The 24,809-nt window shown below is 38.7% G+C and overlaps 3 protein-coding genes across 4 annotated transcripts; 1 reads left to right on the top strand and 2 right to left on the bottom strand.

The window, feature by feature from the left end:
• Window positions 1-135: 135 nt before the first annotated feature.
• Window positions 136-6,761, bottom strand: LOC113746561 (trypsin-like). The gene is made up of 5 exons (XM_027282656.1): window positions 6,743-6,761; window positions 5,748-5,798; window positions 1,895-2,075; window positions 1,697-1,751; window positions 136-315 (listed from the first exon to the last, which is right to left on the bottom strand). The coding sequence occupies exons 1-5, from the start codon at window positions 6,759-6,761 to the stop codon at window positions 136-138; spliced, it is 486 nt and encodes a 161-aa protein (XP_027138457.1).
• Window positions 5,030-17,574, top strand: LOC104925456 (somatostatin receptor 3). Its single transcript, XM_027283015.1, has 3 exons — window positions 5,030-5,246; window positions 13,686-14,512; window positions 15,808-17,574. The coding sequence occupies exons 2-3, from the start codon at window positions 13,748-13,750 to the stop codon at window positions 16,519-16,521; spliced, it is 1,479 nt and encodes a 492-aa protein (XP_027138816.1). The 5' UTR covers window positions 5,030-5,246; window positions 13,686-13,747; the 3' UTR covers window positions 16,522-17,574.
• Window positions 17,575-18,025: 451 nt separating this feature from the next.
• Window positions 18,026-21,735, bottom strand: LOC104925435 (protein CutA homolog). 2 transcript variants are annotated; one of them, XM_027283016.1, is made up of 7 exons: window positions 21,657-21,735; window positions 21,111-21,164; window positions 19,871-20,019; window positions 19,534-19,593; window positions 19,244-19,289; window positions 18,657-18,706; window positions 18,026-18,452 (listed from the first exon to the last, which is right to left on the bottom strand). In XM_027283016.1, exons 2-7 carry the CDS (start codon window positions 21,159-21,161, stop codon window positions 18,353-18,355), a joined length of 456 nt encoding a protein of 151 aa, XP_027138817.1. In that variant the 5' UTR covers window positions 21,162-21,164; window positions 21,657-21,735; the 3' UTR covers window positions 18,026-18,352. The 2 variants fall into 2 exon arrangements, with proteins under 2 accessions (XP_027138817.1, XP_010737361.1); XM_010739059.3 differs by lacking the exon at window positions 21,111-21,164 and having other exon boundaries at window positions 21,657-21,732.
• Between the last annotated feature and the right edge of the window lie 3,074 nt (window positions 21,736-24,809).

Here is a 24,809-nt window from a genome sequence, read left to right as displayed (position 1 = left end):
ATCATAGCAGTAAAAGCACAGGTGAGACTGACATTAAGGATGAAGTTCCGGATGTAATTGCAAAGCATTGCAGCAATTAATATCAGTTATGTAATAGTCTCATAAGGTCTATCAAATTTACTTGGACACTGCCTTTCACACTCTAGCACCACCCAGTTGGGAATGGGAAATAGTTTCACGGATCCATGAAAAATATTTTTCATTGCAGACGTCCATGTAAGCACTTGCTTTTGCACAAACATTTTGAGCATTGCCAAGAAAAGAAATAACACCGTAAATCTTGTTTTTGTACACCACTCCTCCACCAGAATCTCCCTGTAAGAGAGAAAGATATTGAGCTTATACACTTCGAAACACTTATCTTAAAATGGTGAAAAACTTCAACGTGAAGATTTGCAATTTATAGGAAAGCACATATAAAAAACCATGGCAACCCACATAACATATATCCATCCCAGGTGTTTGGCCGCAGAACCAGTGTTGATACACCTTGACTTTGTAGACATGTGGGTATTTTTGCTGCAAAGTTTTATTGAGGTTTTCACAGTTGACAACCTTAAAGTCTGCACAGTGGAGAGTAGGTGATTCACTGGGTTCTGGAGAACAAAACAATAAAAAGTTTCTACAAATTATGAACTTGTATTCTTGTATACTTATGAACTTCATTGTATTTACAAAATAAAGTATTTTTGGTTATATATTTAATTTGATGCAGAACTGCAACAGAATAAAAACGAAACTTTCTCAGCGCACTGGCAAATATTTGGTTCTTTATAAGTAGATATTTTAGTACATAGGAGAAATTGTTTTGCTGTGTATATGCCTGTACTGTAACAAACTGCAATACAATTAACAGACTTAAAAGAACTGCATCAAAAAAATCATCTCACTTCTTTCATCATTAGGGCCTCCTTTAGTAGCACCTTGACCTGCAATCTGAATTGTTTTACCTCTGAAAAATAAAATAAGATGAATTAATTTGAACCAAGTGGTTATGCTGTAGCAACATAAAACATCTGATGCATGCATTCATGTTGTTATAGCTATGCTACAATTATTCTTGAATAATTAATGTTGGCTTAAGGGGGATTTGTGATTTCTTTTTACTATTTACAATGGCATGGATACATTAGACTCAGAATTAAAATGGATTAAGGCATTAAAAACAACATACAAACTGATGCCTGGAATCAATGACTTTAAAGGCAAAACCAACATTTTATTGTTCATCTAACCTTTGAATGTGTGACTCTCAGAAGGGGTCTTCACTTGGTCTGATAAGATATGATCTTTCTGATGTTATAAAGCATAAAGCGACATGACAGAGTGACTGATGTAACATGCTCAGTGACAGCTGGTCCTCTATCAAACTTCTTGATTATTTGGACTTAATCAAAAAAAATCAAGAAAACTTCACATGGAGGCTCAGAGGTGATTTGCTGTGACTTAACTCAGTTAAGCTTCTTCTTAGCTGCTATGCTGGACAAATCTGGAACAAATTCCAATACTCCAAAGGCCACAAACTGTTAGCCATCCTTAAATCACCTTTTAATGATTAGAAAAACACACAAAACTCACATCTTAAGACAAAGTTTGCTGTCAAGACTGTCAGGGAGAGCTACAGGTTGAATGTCAATGGAATTAGGTAGCTGCAGCAGCATGATATCATGGGGCCTGTTGTTGTCGTCTGTATCACCGGTTTTGCTGTTATTTTCACTTCTTGTGCTGCATTGACACTTGCATACATAGTCCTACATGTGGGAAGAGGTTAAAGATGAATATTGCACAAAAAAGTTAAATTACATTAATAAAATATATATTAGTTTGTTTGTTATACCCTGTATTAGTTTAGTGTTAAATGTTACAGTATCTTAAGCAGTACATCTTTTCTCACCTTCCTGTCTTAAAACAGTGAGCTGCCGTCAAGATCCATTTGTCACTGATTAGAGAGCCACCACACAACTTGTAAGATCCACGAGCAGCAACTGCTCTCAGTTTGACATGATACGGACGCTCACATGGTTCACCCCCAATGATTCTCTTCTGCAGATCCACTGCTGCCCTCACCGTGACACCTGTAAGAAAAAAAAAAATCGCCATCAGGTGACTGTAGGTTAAAACAGTGGCCGTTTGCATGACACCTTATCTGCTCTTAGTATGATAGACAAAGGAGAATCCGATTAGGAGACCAAGCAAGTCTCTAACCAGGCAAATGTCTTTGATAAATTAGTTAATCCATAATAAACTTGTTCTGAATAATGTAACTGAGACACTCTCAACTCTCTTGTAAAGGCATTTATGGAGCTGGGTTTATGCTTCATGTGATGTATCATACCTGATCAGGCTATAGAGCTGGAGTTACATCCAGGTTACCTATATTTTACCTCTCATTGTCACTAAATAGAAGGCTACTGCCATACAATCAATGTGTCTAAATTCTTAGCATTAACAGAAACACAAGCAAGCACTAAAATGCAAGCAGCCCAGATGACCAATAACAGTTCTTGAGGTTTCCGTGCGGTATCTTTGTAGCTGTGATGGTTAGACTCACAGCTGAGGCAGACTGAATGAAGCCTGTGCGCTCACAAAAGCCGCCTGTAATGACAACCACCTGTCCATTAAAGCAAAGTTAATTATGCATAACTTTAAGTCTAATATAATTTGAATGGGTGAGTTATATAGAAATTCAGCCTCAGTACAGTTTTTGTGAATGGGGATATTACGTATAAACCAAAACCGTTTTTTGTATCAGGCTGTAAACATTAAGCGTTGTGAAGGTGAACATTTAGATATGGGTTCTTAACTGCACTTCCGCATAGGCTTCACTTCACAGCCACGGAGGTTGCAAACACCACAACTCATTGCTTTTATCCCACAATGAAAATAAAGCTTGACAAATGTGTTTTGTCTTTTTCTTTTATGTGATTTAGATTTTGTACTTTTAGGTTTTTCCATTCCTAAAGCAGACAAATCCCATTTTCTTTAATTACTTATGATGCAGCACAGATTCTTTTAAATGCTTGAAAATACATCACACTTCACTTAGCACCAATAACGATAACTTCTGACGCAGCATAGTATGAGTTCTTACTACAGGTGAATGTTGAGATGTGTTAATAGATGAATAATATATGTAGTCATAATGTATTACAAAACCCCACTGGTAAACCAGTAGTTTATAACTAGTCAAGAGCATCTATAAGACACTTGAAGTTATTATCCATTATAAATTACATCTGTCATTTCTTATGACCATATATATATATATATATATATGCACATTGTTCTTGTTGGCCAGACCTCCAGATGGTTAATTAATGGCATTATATGTAAATAAAGAGAAAACTGCTTCAAAACTATTCGTGGGGTTATTGGATTGTCTTTATACATTGCTGGTCACAAGGTTGAGTCAAAATGTTCTGGTTGTGGCCATAACATGGACAAAAACTTGATGCAACTGAAGTAACTTTCATAATTATCTACCATACATAAGAATACACACATTAAGGACACCATGGGAAACGGATAGTGAAAAGCACAATAACAGCGAATGTAATGGATAAGTAAGCATCAGATGCAGATAATGTTTTTTAATACTCACCGACCAACATCAAAAAGAAAAGCATCACACGAGGCAGCGCTGCTGTTCACCGTCTAATGACTGCCTTTGTGTCACAACAGCAGAAGCTACTAACCCCTGATAAAGTCTTTACAACACTTCCCACTGGCTGCAAAGCTCCACACATTTATGCAAAGTTTTGTTCACTTATTAACAGCTTCTGCTTTTTTCTTCCATAAAATGACAGCAAGGAAACAACACTGAAATAAAACTATGATCTACAGATGCACTTGCAGGTTATTGTCCTTTGAGACTCACAGACTTTAATCATATAGTGAAACTCTTACTCTTTACTGTATATGTCAGTCAGATGACTTGTATGATTTTTATACAGAGAAATATGTGCCGGGTTGTAGATTCATGAAATGAGAACAGCTCTGGATCTTTATGAATTATGTTCACGTTGTTCATTGCCACTGTACTTGAGTTGTGTGCACTTACTAGAGCAGAGTAGAAACTAAGAGGGTGGAGGTTAGTATGGTGGATGAGAGAAAGCAATCGGAAAGGTAAAAGACTCCCCTACGTCTCTAATAAACAGGCTCTTACAGTTCGCTGTGCCCACAGAAGGAGCTCTGTAGTGCAATACTTCACAAGTCATGTTTTCTGTCTGTGGTCCTCAGACTATTGGACGATTGAACACAAGGTTTTTAGGGAAGTGTATGTCAGTTACGCAGTAAAATTGATCATTTTTATGGCTTTATGGTGTGATAGTGCATCCCATTTAAATAAACCCACTACAGCTACTCTTGTGTATGCAGTGACTTTATCCAAACGTCAATTTCAATCTTACAACCTAAGAATAAATATACACAAGGCTCTTTGTGTTTACGGACATTTCATGATTGGGTGTCATCAAACATAAACTTATGTATGGCTTATTATAGGATATTGTCCTATTATCATTGTCATTGTATATTGTCCATAATATATAAGGTATTGTTCTGTGTTGATGGGATAATTTTTGATCTGGCCAGCAGTACGAAGACACAAGATTGCTTTTTGTCTGAACACTTTAAAAAAGTCCACTGTTTCATCTTTCACAACCTCCGCATCTTTTTTTCTTCCATTTTTTAAAAATCTAAGTAAAGCCAGCTAAACCACTGATCATCTTTTTTGGGGGAGGGCTATTTATTTTATAATAAGGCATTCATAGGTTTTCCCAAAGGTGGACATAAACATAAACATAAAGAAGTTCCAAGGGGAGGAACTGTGTGGACTCTGGACTATTTATTGTAACTGAAATGTCAGTAATTGGGATGAAATCTTTGGCGGAAAAAAAGTGATATGATATATATGATATATGATATATATAAGTGTAAAGTGATATAGCTCGGTTCATGGCCTATATTAACTAACTAACATCAATAACATTAGAATTGCATTTGAGTATGTGTGTGTGTGTGTGTGTGTGTGTGTGTGTGTGTGTGTGTGTGTGTGTGTGTGTGTGTGTGTGTGTGTGTGTGTGTGGGTGTACGGGCGTTTGAGGGTTTGTTCCTGCAGCTCTCTGTGCCCACAGACAGAGCTCTGTAACGCGACAGTTAACAGGTCATATTTAGAAGACTTGAACCCCATTTGGAGTCGACAATGCGGCTCCGATACAAAATCAGCAAAGACCAGGTGGATTGTGGTAAGTGTTTTTACTTATTTCATTTTTTTTTAAGTGATCGCTGCCTCCCTAGTTTGTTTCTTTGTTTTTTGTCTTTGGCGCTCGGACTTTTTTCATGTGTCACCGTTAAACTGTCCTCGGAAGATCATACACGAGGTTTTTCATGAGTTTATGCCAGTTACAAGTAGTAGTAGTAAAAATAGATAAAGCAAACATCGTTTGTGGATTGACACGTCGTGAGGTTTTATTGGCTTCATGATGTGATAGTCCATCATATTGTAATAAAAAAGAAACTTAGCAATATGTGCTCTTCTAAATATGCAAATGTCAATTTAATTATCTTTATCTCAGTGCAACTACACACAAGGATCTTTGTGTTCGCTGACATTTTAGTCCGTGGTCATTAGAACAGAAATAAGTATTAGACTATAAATAAATATTATATCTAAAAATTGTTGCACACATTTGTTTTAGTTTGGCTTTTTAATTGCTTTTGTCTTGTGAACTACTGGACACTTTAACCTGCAAACAGTCTGAGAAGGAGGAGAAAAAAACAGTTGAACTGCTTACAGCCTATGTCCACAATAAGCCCTTAAGGGGGTCTGAGGGGTAGTGGTGGGTAATGAGGAGAGGTTTTATATTTTATTCCTGTTTATACTTATCCACTACATTTTGATGGCAATTGTTTACTCTTTACTTCAATATTTGGACAGCTTTTTATTATTCTGCACAATGAGTACTTTTACTTTTGGTCCTTTAAGTAGATTTTGATGCTCATACTTTAACGTACTATACAGAAGTTATAGATCTGAATACCTCTCTGACTGCTGCTTGCAAGTACACATTGATTTGTTTTGGGGAGTCAGAAGCCAAAAAGGTTTGAAACCATTGGAATACCAGAAGACAGAAAAAAAGTTAATAATAAATAAATAAATAATAATAATAAAAAAGAGTAGAGAAGAGTAAAGAAAATGGGAAAGAAAGGGAGATTTGAATAGATTCAGAGGAGATGTGATTAAAAAAAGAGGAGAGGAAACAATAGATTCAGAGGAGATGTGATTAAAAAAAGAGGAGAGGAAACAGAGAGAGGAGAGCTGACAGAGAGAGGAGGTGACATAAGAAATAAAAGGGGAGACGAGAAGAAGAGAGGAAAAGAGAGGAAAGAAGAAGAGATGGGAGGGGAGCGTGGAGAGGGAAAATGGTTGTCAAATGACAAGAAGAAAATACTGAATATATACCATATATCCAGGATCTTATTTTTTCTCTTCTTTCCATCAGTTTGCACCTGTTAGTGAAGTCCCACTGCTTGAATTAATGGAGTCAAATGAAGAAAATCATCAACACAGAAACACAAGAGCTTTTTATTTCATTAGTAAACATCCACTGTACTAATGTAGCTTTTAAGGCTTTTTATTATATTCCGTTCATCTGGCCAATTTGGCCTTTAATTACATGCATTTGTTTGAACTACATGTGTGCTGCACGCTGTGTGGGTAGAGGAGTTAATTATAGCTAACATTTGAAGAACTGGGACATCGCATGGCAACAAAACATAAATACACTCAAACTTATACGGGCATATTTGACCTTCCCCAGAAATCCACTTTAGGTTCTGTGTGGGTGCAAACTTCACAACTTCTACGTGATGGCTTCTTTGTTACCTCTGATCCCTCACTCACAGCAAATTGATTCACTCCAATGTGTCTATGTGAGCACACCTCTGTATGTTTATATGTGTGTTTATGCGTATGTGTGGTTTGAGAAACACACTCAAAAACCTTTGAGTGTTTTGTGCACGTGCATGACAAGCGTGGGAGTATTGACCAAACTAAAGCTAATCTCTGAGCTCTTGTCAGTCTTTCTAATGAAAAGTGTGGAGGCAGCGACGTGGCGGGGATGTAGACCTGATCCAGCCCTGCAAATCCGTTAATTGAACAGCGGCAGAGGAAGTAGACTCCCCCTGGGGAATAAGACTGATGGATCGCCAATTAGCTGATGGTGTGTCTCTCTTCCACTTATAATTTCTTGTTCTAAAGTGAGAACATATGAAAAAAAAGTATGTCAATCATCTGTCAGTTAAATGACCTGTAAGTCCACTGTGCAACTGAAGACAGGCATCTTCTGCATGTGTCATTTAAGTGTCTTTAAGCCTACATACTCTAATGAGTCCGTGGAGCCATTGATGTCAAGGCTTTTTTTTTTTTTTTACAATTTCTTTACTTTTACAACAGACACCACTTTCTAATAAATCACAAAGAGTCTAAAGCCATGCTACACCTCTGTGAGGGTATGCTTGACCTATATGTCATGATAATGTTCACCTGTTGTTAGCATTCTAAGGTATTTTGCAGGTATTTGGTCATAAACCAAAGTAGTAGACAAAAGGACAAAATCAATTTTGACTTCACGGTGGCGCCATGAAAAGCTAATGGATCACCAAAGATATAATTTATGCTCATGGGGACATGAATCCAATGCATGCAGTTTTTGCTGTAGGAGCTGTAGCTTTGCAGGATTCATTCTCCGTGGATATATCTATACCTAATTTTGTGCCGATCAATTTAGTAGATGTTGAGATATTTCACTGGATAATTAAAACTCTGACCTGCTGGTGGCACTAGAGGAAAAATCAGAGGATCACCAAAATCATTGGGATTTATCGGCTAGAAACCTTGAATATTTGTACAGAAATTCCACAATCCACATAATAGTTGTCAACATACACAGAGAATGTGTTTCTGTGTAACTGAATCTTGCAAAGGCTCCCGGAAAGCATATGTTCAGTAGTGCAACTTTTGTGTCTCCATGGTCTTTGTTTTAGCAGAGAAGGATATCTAGGAGCATTAGGTTCAAACAACATGGAATCAAAACAACAAACCAAATGGTCAAAGCACACAGACAGTTTGTTTATTTCATAATGGATTTTTATTCAACCGAGTCATTTTCTGAGGTTGAAAACTCATTTTGTTCATATTCATTTCCTGTGTAGTTCTGGTCTGATAAAACAAACAAAAAAAACAAAAACATTATTGCCTTTTCGTGCAAGCATAAACGTGTTACGTTATTAGCAGACACCAGCAGTATCTGAGCTCTTATGGACATATATTTGGAAAGGCTGCAATGCATGAATGCATATTCTGTATGCGTGTGTGTTTTTGGAGAATAGGGGGGCAGTCGTGTGTGGAGGTGGTGGTTTTTTTCGTCCTACGTATAATATCAGATATGGTTGATCAGGTGTGTGTATGGAGTTATCACCGTGTGAAGCATGTGAAGTAAAAGTGCAGAGATCTCCATTATGTAAAGTCCTCCAGGCTCGGTGAATTTAAGGTGGAAAAGCACTTAACGGCTACAAAATGTTTGCCATGCAAATTCATTCTCAGTGTCAAGAAAGGTCTCCAAAAGTGACTAACTTTTAATTACAGACAGAGAGAGTGTACAGGTAACAATGGAAATGCCCTAAAATGTACTTATTGAAAGTAATGATAATGATTTATATTTGAGCAATTAGCACGAGTGACTAAATATGTACCAGCAGATATATTTGTTTTAATGGTGACCTTGTCATCTCTCCATCACGCCAACAGGCTGTTTTTACTTAACTGTGGCTCGAATAATTATGATGTTATTACACTTGCATCAATAGAGTTTTCAGCGAGGAGGAAGCGGCGCTTCACCCTCAGTGTGAACCATATAATCATGAAGAGGCCTCTCATTTGCACAGAGTCAACAATAATGTCAGTATAACAGTACTGACTGCTTTCAGATAATTCAGCTGTTGAAATTCATTCAAAGGCTACGTGTTTGCTTATGAAAGATTCATGCGTCCGTGCTCATTTATCTGTATGAAAGGTTTACCGGTACCCAACCTGTTAAAGCTGAGCATATGCATGGTAGATCAATACTCTTGACAGAAATGGCAACTGCAAATGTGTAATAACTGTAAAATTACATCCGTAGCCATGTGGAAACTGCTGTTAAATGAATGTTCCACTCAAAATGTATTGGAAAATAGTTGCTGAAACATGTGAAAAGACGATATACTACTGAAATGTGGAGTTAGAGGTTATCCAGTCCACGATTTTTTGGGCGGCTCAGACAGCGTTGGAAGAAGTATTCAGATCCTTTGCTAAAGTAAAAGTACTAATACAGCAGTGTGTAGATATCCCATTACAAGTAAAAGCCCTTCATCATCTTTAAGTAAAAGTCAAGAAGTGTTATCAGCAAAATGTACTTCAAGTCCCTGTGACTGATGCGTTATTTTGATTATTGATCGTTAATACTGATGCATAAATGCATAGTTAGAGTTTTACTTTGTGTAGCAGACACCGTTGTAGTGTAAAAAAAAAAAACACTTTAAACTTTAACAATGCGTCCACAAAGCCTGCTCTAATATACACTGTGGCTGCAGTCACACAGACCTTTCACCCCTTTCATTTCAGTGTGGAACGAGGTCAGACATATTCCTTGCTGGTTGTTAACTGACCCAGTGCTGTCACTTGTTTGCTTGGCTTGCTTTGTTTGCTGATATCAGTCGCCTGTTGCAGCTAGGAAATGGTTTTATGAGACAACAAACAAAACATACACAACATGTCATAACAAGCGACCCCTTTTTACATTACATATTCATTTGACCCATTGTTACATTACAAATGTCAGTTATTAACCCTTTAAAGTGATGTAATCTCGTTTAGGAGTTCTGGAAATGTTGACTTAGAATAATGAGACCTTTAAAATTGTGGGGCATCCATTAGATCAGATATTAGTTTCATATTTTCCCCTCCTACACCTTCAGAAATGGCACCCGAGCTGCTCAGGTACAAACTCACACTCTGTGGGCGAGTGACATAAAAGTTTCACTGATATCTCTGAACCTATCTGTGCTCAGCAGATGTACAAAGGAAACAGTTTGCATACACACATGCACAAATGCACACACACACACACACACAGACACAATGCGCAATAAATATCATTGTTGCCTTTGTATGTGAATGTAAAGAGCACTGTCTCTTCAATCAGCATTCATTTTGAATCTCTTGTCTTGTCTCTTTTATTTGCTCGGTACAGGGGCCTTTTGGGCCTTGTCTTGACCTCTCTTGATCGCCATAGCAACATTTCCCAGGAAGGGTTTCTTAAAGCCAACAAAAGAGGCGATGCCCTCTGGGAAAGCAGATTGTCTGTCTGCTCTTATTGTGTATGTAAGAGATTAGAATGGGTGTTGCGCTGTTCAACCTGGAAATCAGAAGCACATAGAGAAGTACATTTGTGATTGCGTGACCGTTCTGATGTTTAAGGCAGGTCTTGTCTTCAGTAGGAAATGAACTGACTATATGTACAATTTGCGTAAAAAGCCTTCTGTACATGTACATGTAATCACATATATTTGAAGAAAGATACAAATGTCTGGCAATCCAGCATGTAACCATTTAAGGTGGTTATTTTCTCCTTCCAGATTAGACCAGCTGTTTCAGGGATTCGGGGGTCTTTTGGTGATAAGCCTGTGTAGCTTACCTCCAGGCTGGCATTGTTATGATTTATGATCCACAGCTTGCTTTGCATTTTTCATTTTGTTCCTGTACCTTTTATGCTACTTATTTAATCTGTTCCAATTTATATGTTAATGTTTTGTTTTTTTTCTGTATTTTCACTTCAGGACTGAGTTCAAGCATACATATAGTTTTCAGTTCAACTTAACCAAAAGTATACATCATTTTTATATGTAGCTGGGAAGTTTTTTTTTTTTTTTTGGGAAATACAAAACTATTGTACAAGTCTATTGGTAAAATATGGTATAATAGTAAAAGTTTATCAACTATTTTTTTTTCTCATTAAATTTTTATTAATTTTTGATTTTTACAACCCCGGTGCATTGTCAATTACATTCATACCTTAATTAAAGCATCCATGCCCCCCACCCACCCACCCCACCCCACCACCCAATCCGCAACAACAGTACAAGCACAGATACAAGTATCTCTCTCCTATCCCAGTAGTAGATCCGTTATATCAGATATCAAATTTGTCCATATTAAGATTGTGTTTTGTCCTGCATTGTTGACTCTTGCCGATGACAGTTCCAGGTAAACAATGTCCAAAAAGCTCCGAAGCCAATGAGTTTTTGATATATCATGAGGAGGTTTCCAGCGTTGAACCACGATTTTCTTGGCCGCAGTCATACCTGCCAGCCAAACCTTACGTGTCTTTTCCGTTAGAGAGAGGTTGGATTCATCATTCAGTAGATGTACAAACAGGGTCCATAGGTAACTGAACTCCAGTCAGTTCTGTGATGGTACCAATCACCTTCTCCCAAAAATCAAAAATCCCTGGACATTCCCATACAACAACAAGTTTATCAACTATTTTGAATAATTTCCTGTGTCTGGATCGCATATTTTATACAGATTAGTAGATAGTTTTGACATAGTGTGGTTTAAGGGAGACACTACAGGTGAACAGGGTACACATTTTAACTAAATTTAACCAGATATCATCATGAAACTTCCCCACCTGAAGAAAATATATTTTTTTGTATTACACGTTTTGTGAAATGTATATAACATGTCATGATAACATGAGGTATATATGCAAATCAGACATTTAAAATGTGCTCATTTCCGGACATTTTCAAAGCAGATATCTTGAAATTAGACAAAAACAAGTTCACATTTCTTGTTTCATTTTGTTGACATATTAGAGTCAAAGATTTTTACAGAGTGAATTGTAGATATCTACGTGGATCACTGCATAAATCAGAAAACTCATGGCGATAGGAATATAGCTGCAAAGTTTGTTTTGGAGTAGGAGAACAAACTCATTTTGACAAAATGACTGTATTGTAATATTTCATACGTTTTGCAAACCCTGAAAATCACAGAATCACCTTGTCAGATCCTACAGCAGTTTGAGTGAATGACATTTCCAAAATTCTGTAGTATAAATGTAACAAATTACATTACCTCACAAAAAAGCAAATATTGAACTGTTAATTTACTGGATTATATGTGTGTGTGTGTGTGTGTGTGTGTGTGTGGGAGGGGGGGGTTTGCTCTGGTCATCTCACACCTGCACAGCATATACTGTCCTCTGGCATTTACATTAAGTAATTGAGGCCACGACCTCTGGCGACTGGCTCCTATTCAGCCTAGAAAGTAAATCTCAGAGGAAATAAAGAAGAAAGATTCATGTGCACCAATATTTCAACATGTGGCTTTTTATGGTGGGGGTGTTTCTTCCTTAGTTGACCTTTAGATTTAAACAAAACCAAGACAATGAAATCATTTTCATTCATGTTTATTGCAATATTAAAACATATACTGTGCAAGAAGAAGAAAGAAAAAAACACACAAACTGGTTATTTAACTGAATGCTGAACACTTGACTTTATTTTATTTTATCCCTCACAATTTCTGCCTGCATCCTGCAGCTAAGCTATATTATTATCATTGTTGTTGTTGTTGTTGTTGTTGTTGTTAGTAGTATTATTAGTATTATTATTATTCACATCCGCATTAATGCATTTGAGTCAAGGTTGTGGAGGACATGCTTCTGTTATTTTTTTCTCCATAGGTCAGTGCAGTTTGTTTCTAGCAGAACACCAATTATTAGCCATCGCTGTGAGGGATGAGGGTGTGCCTGTGTGCAGCATGGTAGTTATTAAGAAGCCAGGACGGCTTCATAAACAAGTCTGTTACTAATGGATCTAAATACGTTATGTTTTTGCTCCTGTGCAGGCTTGTTTTTGCTATGATGGAAGGAGGGTTGTTAAATTGATTAGTAGTTTAGTATTCTGAAAGCCCTTGGTCTGCGATTGGACCAAAGTTTTTACTTAAACATTTGAACACACATACCCTGTTTTATTTTTTTTCTGATAATAGATAATAGATCTAAAAAGATCTATACCACTCTCACATCTGTTTGTCAAGTATGGAGCTGGAGCCAGGCGATCATTAGCTTAGCATAAAAGCCGGGGAAAACAGTTAGTCTGGCTGTGTCCGAAGTAAAAATATCTTTCAACTAACTCCTCTAAAGCTCACTAATTAACATTTATTGTTTAATAAAGACAGAAATGTAAAAAGGACAATTTATGATCATAGGCGAATGAGTCAATTAGCTTAATTGAGCTTTGAAGAGGGTATTGCAGTGAAACATTTTTCAGTTTATCCATCCACAGAGCAGTTTTTTTGGCCCTTATCAAAGAGGTGACAGAAGAGAGATGACAGGTGGGAAGCATACAACAATGGTTACAATCTGGGTACATCATACTTTGGAACTTTGGACTTTTCCACTGCTTTCTGCCTTTATACTATGATAACTGCCTCTTGACTCCAGTCCCCTGCCTATCTAACTCTTGGCAATAAAGTGCATATGTGTATAACAAAACATCAGACTGCATTATAAGCCTTCCAGATTGTCTTTGTGTATGAAATGTGCTAAATTAACTACTTTTGTATTTTTTTTTAGGGCTGACCTGTCACTGATGGGATCTTATCAACTTCTACTGCCTCATATTCCTTAGCACCTCCATGGAGCTCATCCAGGCCACCCAGGTTTCCTTGCTGTCTCAGGAGGCCCCTACATCTATCTGGAGCAACAACTCCATTCACCCCAACTTCAATTCCCTGTTCCTCTCCACTCCTGAACAGCCTTTCAACTTTACCCATAATGATGGCTCCCCCCAGAACTCCACCACACCTGCACCTGGATCAGTCCCTGGTTTGACTGGAATCTTCATCCCACTTATCTATGGGATAGTGTGTGTTGTTGGCCTTGTGGGCAACACTCTGGTCATCCACGTTATTGTCAACTACACCAAGAATGAGTCAGTCACCAACATCTACATCCTCAACTTAGCCATTGCAGACGAGCTTTTCATGCTGGGCCTGCCCTTCTTGGCGGTGCAGAACGCTCTGCTTTCTTGGCCCTTTGGCTCTCTAATGTGCCGTGTGGTCATGACAGTGGACGCCATCAACCAGTTTACCAGCATCTTCTGCTTGACTGTGATGTCAGTAGACCGCTACCTTGCTGTGGTTCACCCCATTCGCTCCTTCTGGTGGCGGCGCCCCCGTGTAGCCAAGGCTATCAGTGCCACAGTTTGGGCGGGGTCCTTTGTGGTGGTGCTGCCAGTGGTGGTGTTTGCTGACGTGTTGAAGGATGATGGGAACTGCAGCATTGTGTGGCCTGAGCCAGCAGAAGTGTGGAAGACATCTTTCATAGTGTACACGTGCACAGTAGGCTTCTTCTGCCCCCTGTTGGTCATCTGTTTGTGCTACCTGCTAATAGTCATCAAGGTACATTTATAGACACTTCAATATGGATGGATGGATGGATGGATGGATGGATGGATGGATGGATGGATAGATAGATAGATAGATAGATAGATAGATAGATAGATAGATAGATAGATAGATAGATAGATAGGTAATATGGCTTATTAAGATAGTAGATGTTTTTTCCCCATCATGCATTCCCATTTTTAAAATTTCCTTAATGGTTTCATAGGAATATGGGACTGCTGTATAATGTACTGATCATAGTTATATAAATCAGGGTGGTGGCGAATTTTAAATGTTCTCATTGAATTTGTGACCAAAAACATGGTGCTATCCGCCATATGCTGAATTAATATAAAATTGACCCAGAAACCCAACATAAATTGATATAAGCTACAGTGTCTTTTCGGTTTTCTCAACACCATAACATTCACCACCTGCCATTAGAAAAGCATGTCACAGAAGTTTAGGTTTTACGTGAATGTTTCTTGCTAAAATGAACCTTGGGAGACATAGTTAACTTCTCCCCTGAAGTGACACAGGCTTGTACCCTCGACTTTTTCATCAAAGAACCAGATATTTTCTAACAGCGCTCCAACTGTGAATCCTGTAACACATCTATGGGAAACATAAATTGGACGTTTCCTTGCAAGCCCACGGGTGCCTGAAATAGCTCTTCCCAGTTTACAAATCTGTTGCATTATATTATTTTTAGGAAGATAGATTAAGATTCAGATAAAACTGCAGTGCAGAGAAGTAGCTGCACAAACACATTGGTACATACTAATATCTGTAATAATCCTATAATTGGGCTGTTTTCTGTTGATATTACTAACGATGTTTGAGGGCACATGTAGGGAAGCAATATTTGCACAGAAATAACGGAGAAACATACTGCGCCAGAGTTCATATGATTCTGTGAAAAAACAGAGAGAAATTATCCAACACAATATATAACATAAAAAGGCGACACTCCTTTTGTTGCTCGTGTTGATGCTTTTAATAATGATGTATGAAAATCATGTGCTGCTCTGAAACTAATTTTAATATCTAAAGGTCCAATTAACCAAAAGCATAACACTCAAATAGTGTTGGTTATTTGTCTTGTTACATACTGAATCATTTCACTATTCCAGTCATATCTTTTCTGTATTGACCTCATAAATTGTATATTAAATTTGATATGATATAGCAGAACATGAAACCCCACTTTTGCTACAGTAAAACACAGTAACATGTTTTGGGGTATTTGGGTGAGCTGACCTTTTACAATACAGTGTGTTTCAATAAAAATTCTGTCTTTTCTTTCAAAGGTGCGCAGTGTTGGGAAACGGGCGCAGGCCACGTCTTCTCGGCGCAGGAAGTCGGAGCGTAAAATCACCAGGATGGTGGTTGTTGTGGTGGCAGTGTTCGTCCTTTGCTGGCTACCTTTCTATGTTCTGAATATCGTCAACCTCTTGGTGGTCCTGCCTGGGGACTTCAGAGGGCTTTACGTTTTTGTTGTTGTGCTGTCATATGCGAACAGCTGTGCCAACCCCATACTGTACGGCTTTTTGTCTGACAACTTCAAGAGAGGCTTCAGGAAGGCCCTGTGCGGCACTTCACGGAGGGTGAATAACAGGGGAGGCATTGAGGTACAGCGGCCAACAGAGGAGTGGGGTGGCATTGGGCTCCAAGCACAAAAAGTCGTAAATTTGCAGAATAAAGATTGTGATGAGAAAGAAGAGGAGGAGGAAATCAATAGTACAGAGGCTGCCATAGAGATGGGTGAAATATGTAAAACGTCACAGAACGGAAATCACAGTGGAGTAATGGATGGCTCAAGGACACAGGTCGTGCAGAGGGGTAAGCCTGAGGCGGAGCACTCTGATCAAAGTGTCAAAGAGGAAGAACTGGATAGGAAAGACCAAGGCTCTGATCCTGCTGATCCAGCAGTGTCTTCTAGAGCCAGCAGAAGTAGAAACAGCAGGTCACATTCAGAAGAATCCCTGAACAAAAACTCTGTGCTTGAAATCAGCTATCTGTAACAGACGCTGACATGTTTTCTGTTGATTTTGGTGATTTTTCAAATACCCGTTTCTCACAGGTATTTGAAAAAAAGCTGTAGCTGTTACAAACAAATGCTGAAAACAGATTACACACTCAGTGTTAGATGCGCAAATCTTTGAAGTTGAGGTCCGATCTTTTTTTTTTCTTGTTGGAAATACCAGTTTGCATGATGTAATGGTCTGCAAATCAATGCAGTTGTTCCTCATGGCATGAGGATGCTGTAAAAATAATGAATGCTTTTACAGAATCTGGTAATGAGTAAGTAGTGATGATGTCAACCATGTTGGATTAAAGCCAATTCAAAGGTAAGAACAAGTTAAATAGCTACAACTTGATGCCTGTGAACATGACTGCAAGTATTAGACTTACAGAAGCATTTCAATAGTCAAGACTGACTATTTTATTATTTATTTATTTATTATTTATTTATTAGATTCATAATTGTTTTGTGCAAAAGCCAAGAAGGTCAAAGATGTATGTAACCCCTGTATATTTGGCTGCTTGGTGTACAGCCACTTTGGTAAATGATCTACTACATCAAATACCCAGTGGGATATAACACAAGTGACCTCAAAAACACATTTCGGTCTGTTGTTTAGTGTGTTTAGTGCTTGAGTTTTTGTGTAACAACATCCATACTGTGAATCCCTGAGCACACATACATGGAGCTGGGCATCAGTCACTTGATTTCTTCAAAGCGACCAAGTGACAACAAATTGCTTAAGCTGGGATGTGCAATAAAAAATAGTGCCAGACTACTTCTTTCTAAACACAGCAGATTACAAGAAGCACGTTTAAAGTTTGTTTTCGGCGCGAGTCACACTAAACTGGATTTGGGGGAGGTGTTTGTTTCAGTATGGATGCGCTCGGAAATCCATCAAATCTAAAACACGACATTACAAACCATGTTTGTATTGACTTATTAAATCCAACTTTAAACTTTAGTCATCCTTGAACATCCATGTTATTTTCATTTCTAGCAAAAAATCTTTCATCTTGAAGGATTCTCTGCTTCCAACGTTTCGTCACACACTATGCCGATAGTCAATGTGACCAAAACTGATTGGTGATGATGGTTGAAATAGTAAGGATGTGTTTTCATAGTGTATTGTGAACTATATTTCATGTTATATTTAAGTCCCAGATCAGCAGGTTACATTACATGGCCAACATGCCACATAATTGCTCAGTCTCTTGTCTATGACCACGAGTACAGTGTTTGCATTAAGATGTTGTATTATCAGCAATGTTGTCAGAACTTTGGTAAAGTACTAAAGCCAAGTGTAATGTGGTCGAGTGAGCTAAAAAAAAAAAATGTTTACAGATTATATAGATATGTAGATATTTCTGTCCTGAACTTGTTGTGTGTACACCATCATTTCACTCGAACTACTGCACATAGTGTGTACATGAATACAGTATGTAATATGTGATGATCTAAATTTTACTGTATGTTGTTCGCCAAGAAAGACTTAAAACCAATAAAAAATAATCCTCCGCTTTATTGAGAAAAACAAAAGTTCTTTTACAAACAAAATCAAGAATCAAACTGATGTCTGTTCACTTTTAACACTTTAGTTGCAGCTTCAAACAAGTCGAAGCTGTAACACAGTTTATTCTGCCCTCTAGTGTTAAAAATACTAAAAAGGGAAAATATTAACTACCACTTTGTCTTGTCTTTTTAGGTTGTTGTGTTAACATTACAGATTTGGATGTGTCTTTGAGGGAAATAGTAAATGTAACCTCATGTGTTTTTTAGATTCATTTCTACATCCATTAAATCAGCTGATCCACTCCGTCAGTTCATCTTTACTCAGGGACAATGTCTCCAATCCACTTGAGGTAGGGCGGGTTGCCCTGGTCAATAGGCAGGCTGATGACCTCGGCCACTTCATAAGGATGGTTAGAGCTGGAGGAGACAGGGCATAGAGTCATAGAGGCCGGATCTCTCCAACAGGATGGACAAACATGCAAGTAAAAAAAAAAAAAAAAACATACTCTTTGACAGTTTGAGTCATAGCAGGTAATGGAGTACATGTTCAACACAGTGTTCCTGTGAGTGCTAGGTTGAATTAAGGCATTTTCTGTGTTGGGTGTTCAAAAATAAACCTACCGGACATATTGAGCAAGAGCAGGCACCTTGGAGCTTCTTGTTTTAATCATCTACACAGGACAGAAACAGTCAGCTTGACCTCATCAAACACAGACTATTTGCAGAGTTTAATATTGCAAAAACAACCTATTCTGAGTCTAGAACGGACCTCTATGAACTAGTATGACAAAGTCTATGAAATTATCATGTTTTTTTTCTTTTTATATTGCTTATGCGTCTCTGTCTCTACTGCCTTGGCAAGTGATGCAGGCCATGAAAGAGCAAAGGCTAACACAGGCAACTCTTTTCCAGAGATAACTTTCTACGACGTTTTCAGTGATGATCAAGCTGGTATGACAGATGGAGATTGTGCCATTTACTAATATATTCCTGTTTGTAGGGGTCTGATTTAAACTTATACTTATGTCTTCCTGACATTCAGACACTCACTCATGTAATTAGAGGACAAGTGTCATTTCATTTCAGTGTAGACATAACTTTAACATGTTGTTAATGTCATGTTTAGCCTGAGTTGTAGAAATAGGATTTAGATGAACTGACAGTGAAATAATAAATTTAAAAAAATAAAAAACTTATTTAACACTCACCAGCAGCACCTCATTGTCCTCTTCAATCTTACCCTGCCATTCATATCTAGGGGAATAAGGCAAACATAAGTCTTGTTTTAAGGTAACATCACTTATTCATTTCTGACATATCTGTAAATACAGCCTTATAAATCTTACACACGGGACCTTTAAGGACACAATCATTTATTTCAAATGCTGTCTGAGAAAACCCTTCATTCCTAACTTGTCTTCAAGCAAAGATATATATTGAAAACACAGCCGACTCCGTCCAGCATGACACTAAAAAAAGAAACCGTCTCAAAACTTACATAGATTTAATTGCTGGGACAATGTTGACACATGCGGCGAGCTTCTGTTCCACAATACCTCTGTGAGATAAGAGAATAAAATGAATCAGCTACAAATGAACACGCAGGGAAAAAAAACTGGTGGGAATGATCAATCACGAATGACAGAAACTAAAATCTAAGTTTGTCTTGATGAGCTTAAATTATTTACAATCAAACAGGACGTGCCATTTTTTTAAATTATATTCAGTCAGTAACAGAGAAAGGAGACATCAAAAATAGATTTTCACAACTTTTTTTCCATCCTTTAAACATATTAATAGGACAAAAAAAACTAAGACGTTGCCGAATCTATCACCTGGCCAAGTCTCTAGCCACTGTGTCGTTAGGACAAGTGACAAAGGCGGCAGAGTGTGTGCCTGATGTGTACGTCTCAGATGCCATGGAGAACGCCCTCAGTCCGACAGTCCTCAACAGCTGGAACATAAACGCACTCAGAAGCACCGTCTAAGAAAAAAAAGGCAGGAGGAGGATGAGGAGTAAATGGTGGAGTTGAACAAACATGAACAGATCATAAACAAGTGCTCAGTAAATAACAGTTATGTTAAGTCGGTGAGCTTGCTTACAGTCCATCGTCTGTGTGGGATTGCTATGCATTATGTTTGATTAACGCCAAACTACAGCTCAGAAAAGATCACTGTAGTGCACGTGGACACAAGCTGAAACTCACATTTTCCTAAAAGCAACCTCTGTGAAAACCAGTCTAGAGAATATGTGAGTGTGATGGCACTCCTCACAGGCGCACATCTTTTTAAGACAAGACAATGACGATTCAGTCTCTCTGTAAATGTTGAGTTAGGACTCCCGATTAATGCAAGATTGGAGGCAGTGACTAAAATGTTGATTATCAGGTCACACTGGGAAATATGAGAGCAAATCCTCCTGTAAATAAGTCTAATAGATAGATAGATAGATAGATAGAGATACTTTATTGATCCCGAAGGAAATTAAGGTGTCCAGCAGCATATACATGTAACACATTACACAAAATCAACATATCAAAAAAAAACGCATAGCACATACAAGAAAACACATAGCACATATACACACTGCACAAAAACAACACATCCAGCCTATCAGTCATTGCACGTGCCCTGCATACATACATACATTCACTCAACTGTCTTTCAAAACATCAGGTAGTAAAATGTCATAAAAATAGAAAAAATGTCATACTGGTAAAATGCGTGACCTGGTAATGAATAAATAAATAAATATTAGTGCAATATTAGTGCAAAACAAGGTCATGATTGGGGGTGGGATGTGGTGCACGGTTTTGAGAAAGAGAAGGAGAGAGAGGTAGGAGTAGAGTTATTGCACAGTAATAGTTCAGTTATTGTCTGATGAATTAATTTTGCACGTCAGCTATGTAGTCAGTGTGTGTGTAGCACTTTTTGTGAGGCGTTGAAAATATTAATTAAGTATATTGTGAGTGAAAGATTTTATTGTCACCTAGGATGTCTCTGATTAGTGTTTTAGTGTTCAGACATGCAGTGTGGAGCATCAAGGAAACAAACAACACACACACACACACTCACCACAATCAGAGTTTTCAAGGATCCACCGTGCAGTGTCTCTCCAATGCGCATTGCCTGAGCAGGTCAAACACACGTTATGTGAGTCAGCCAACAGACAGTCTTCACACCACGGAAAGTCTGACAAGCTTTGTTCAATAGTTTGTCTCCACAACACGTTCACATGGCAAAGTGTTTATGCTTGGTAGAGAAACGCCGCTATCCATGTACACTTTACGCACTGTGTGCGTAATGTGTGCGTAAAGTTAGCCGTGTCCTTTGCTTTATTTGAGGAAAACAAACAAACTGTAGAAACCATGCAACGATGCTGACAAGAATAATACAGACGTGACTTCGTGTGAGCCTTTTAAACAGTTTAAAGTGTGTTTAAAGACGAGGTGTGTGTTTAAAGACGAGGTGTGTGTGTTTGGCTGGTAGCACGTGTGAGCGCTCGGTGACGTTAGTTGTTGTTAGTCGGGAGCAAACGCGACTTTATGAACTGCAAGAAAAAAAAGCATGAAGCAGAAAATCTGGCATTTATTATGTTATTATATAAAAATGTTTTGTTACCTTCTGACAGCTGCCTCACCCTGCGACACACTGCCGTAAAGTGTGACGTCTGTATGTTTGTGAAACTGTCGTAAATCAGCACCGCGGTCTCTTCGACCTTTTTTTTTCTTTTCTTTAAATGTTATTTTAATTATCTCAAGTTTTCAGTGGATGTTATTAAAAAAAAAGACAAACACACATTATGAATATATAAAATACCGTATATGATTAAGATGGTCCATCGATCATGAGCAATCTTAAGGACTTCATCATCGATCATGTGTTTTCCTTCCTCCAGGTCGTTACATGCATAAACATGCATACAAAGTATATCAGGTAAAGTGTCCTGCACTTTGTTCTCATTGCAATTCGAAGGTACATCATGAAAAACCTTTTAAAATAATAGATTTAAAGACATTAAATCAAACGCTGGCATGTCATCAGGTCATTCCCACACAACATCAACTTATTTGACTGATTTTACTGAAACTGGATCAGATTTTATGCAGAAAAAATGTTTTCTGGAAACTTTTAAGCTAAGCTTTACTTTTTTTTTTCCACCAGCAATCAACTAGAGGGCGGCAAAGTGCAGAGCAATCCGGTTAATATGTGGCTTTATTGCAATACAGTAGTAAACCTATGGAGGGCCCTCCAGACCTCTTAGAACATCCTTTCATTTCTGGTTCAATGTTTAGGAGGAAGGGTTCGATTCCCGTCCACGCTACGTTTTAACTCTAGACCTCATTTTGTGAGCAGAAAAGATGTTTTTACATCTAAACACTGTGACTTTTATGAATGACGTGGTTATCCTTAACTGTGCTCCGATCAACTCATTTATGGGGAGATGTTTGAAAATCCTTTTTTATTTTTATTCTGGTTTATTCTCTTGCAAGACTTTAAATGCTCAAAGCAATCTGAAACAGACTCCAATACTCGTGATCACATGCGTGTAACATACACGCAAACTCCACTGATCGTCAGCGGTGCTTTGGAGTTATTAAACATGCAGTGATCGTTAGAGATGATGGCAGCATCTGTACAGCAGACGAGATAAGAATATGCTTTATGCTCAGCGTTGGTACCTGCAATGACTGTGACTGTCTGTGTGCACACAAATGATGTCTGCCCTCTGTGTGTGTGTGTGTGTGTGTGTGTGTGTGTGTGTGTGTGCATAAGACAGAAAGCCACTTTGTTTGATAACATATACACCTCTCTCACACTCTCTTCACCCTCATCCTTGATTAAAGAATAAGGCAAGCATGTCACGCACTAATATGCACATGCACGCACGCACACACACACACACACACACACACACACTTTCTTAGAGGCCGTGACACGTGCATTCTCGACAAGACAGATTGAGCTGTAGCTGATGTGAGAGCTCTACCAGGAATGCGCGGACATGCATAAAGACGCAGCGAGACGTATTAGCGGAGCTTGTCAAGCTCTTGCAAGAGCAATGAGGAGCGATGGAAGGAGGAGGGTTGGTGGGGGGGGTGGTGGTGGTGGAGGAGGAGGTCGGGTGGGTGGGTGGGCCTGTTCCCATGGAAACTGTGCAGTCAGCACATCTGTACGTGTTATGCGCTGTCCTCTCTCATCGGCATCCCGCGGCCTCTCCCCACCACAGCTGGACATGACAGCATGCGCTCACATGCAGAAGACGCGCACACTCACGCAAATACGCACAAACCACTGCCCTGACCCCGTTACCATGGCGACTATAGAGCCCCCACCCACCCCCAACCCATGGGATGCTATCTTAGTTTATGGAGGAAAAAAAAAAAATGCACATGTGCGTCTTTGCTTGTGTGTAACACAGAGACCAGACATCCTTACAAGTTGCTACTGGGAGTGGGCAACTGTCTTGCCCTCTCTCTGTTTCATCACCAGATTTTATCCTCCCTCTCTCTCTCTCTCTCTCTCTCTCTCTCTCTCTCTCTCTGTCCCCCCCTCTTGTCTTTTTTTTTCCTTCTCTCCCTCTGTCTCTCGCCCCCTCTCCCTCCAAGCATGAGGAGAATCAATATGTTTTCAATTTGCAGCAGAGCCTTCCTCCTCTGCATCCTAATCAGGCTCCACTGGCCCTTTAACTTCCACAGAGAGAGAGAGAGAGAGAGAGAGAGGAAGAGAAAGGGAGAGAGAAGAAGAAGAAGGACCTCAACCAAAGCACATTTCTAATATGCAGCTAAGATGTTCAAGTCAGGATCAGTGGAGCATGTGTTGAAGAATAGTTTTCTGCTCTTTCACTACAGGCTATATGGAGCTTAGACAGAGCCCTGACATCACATCTGGGCTATCCATTGTTTCCCTAACTTCTGTGTGACAGAGTAAAACATGCTATAAGTGTTACTTCAGCTACGAGTGATGAAGTTGTGAGTTTTCAAAAATAACTACAGATCCCATATAGTGTTACCAACACGCATGGTGCAGTGGTGTATAATGTGCCACATGACATGAATGTGATAAAGGCTACGTACAAGGGATTTTTAGTCAATCATGTCTAGTCAATGTTTAGTCAATATCAGTCATGAACAAGATATCCATTTACTTTTGGAACAGATCCTGAAATGTCTAGTTTCACGTCTGCCTTCCATAGATATACACTGTCCATCTGAATACAGTGAACATGCCAGCGACACCTCCAACACTTACACATATAGTGTAATTCATGTCCAAAGGTGCACTGTGTTTTCACAAACATAATAAGAGAGAGGATGTACTTATTTCACACACTTTTTTGTACATTCATAAATTCTTTTGTGTCATTGTGGTATTAAAGTTGGCGGGTGCATTACAGCTTAACAGCCCACATGACATTTTGTTTTATGTATTATATTCTTTATTAGCTCCTGTTGCTTTCGGATGCTGTAATGACTACATTTCTCCGCAGGGATCAGTCATTATCATCGTATCCTCTTGTGCTCATAAGGCAAATAAAGTCATGCTGATTCATTAATTCATATTGTGTCTGAATTGCTTTTAATAATACTCTAATCTGGCTTTTTCATTATACTCTAGTCTTTCTACATTCCTCCTTCCTACAAGGAGGTCAAACATCAGTGTCAGCTACACACCAGTGATCCTGGTTCTGGTCAGGATACAATGTTTGGCTCAAGGACACTTCAGCAGGGCTGATACTTGCAGGCATGTTGGCTTGAACCGGAGTCTTTTGGT

Source organism: Larimichthys crocea, chromosome X (genome assembly GCF_000972845.2).
Source record: "Larimichthys crocea isolate SSNF chromosome X, L_crocea_2.0, whole genome shotgun sequence".
NCBI classification, from domain to species: domain Eukaryota; kingdom Metazoa; phylum Chordata; class Actinopteri; family Sciaenidae; genus Larimichthys; species Larimichthys crocea.
The sequence above is the reverse complement of the archived record's forward strand: the minus strand, read 5'-3'. Positions and strand labels throughout refer to the sequence as shown.

Coding starts and splice junctions, on each gene's coding strand:
- LOC113746561 (XM_027282656.1), bottom strand. Junction 2,076..5,747: donor CCTTCTCAGACTGTTTGCAG/GTTAAAGTGTCC, acceptor TTTTTCTTACAG/GTGTCACGGTGAGGGCAGCA. Junction 1,752..1,894: donor CACTGTTTTAAGACAGGAAG/GTGAGAAAAGAT, acceptor TCCCACATGTAG/GACTATGTATGCAAGTGTCA.
- LOC104925456 (XM_027283015.1), top strand. CDS start 13,748: ATGGAGCTCATCCAGGCCACCCAGGTTTCCTTGCTGTCTCAGGAGGCC. Junction 14,513..15,807: donor ACCTGCTAATAGTCATCAAG/GTACATTTATAG, acceptor TTTCTTTCAAAG/GTGCGCAGTGTTGGGAAACG.
- LOC104925435 (XM_027283016.1), bottom strand. CDS start 21,161: ATGCGCATTGGAGAGACACTGCACGGTGGATCCTTGAAAACTCTGATT. Junction 19,594..19,870: donor GTGGCTAGAGACTTGGCCAG/GTGATAGATTCG, acceptor CTTATCTCACAG/AGGTATTGTGGAACAGAAGC. Junction 18,707..19,243: donor AGGACAATGAGGTGCTGCTG/GTGAGTGTTAAA, acceptor TGTCCTGTGTAG/ATGATTAAAACAAGAAGCTC.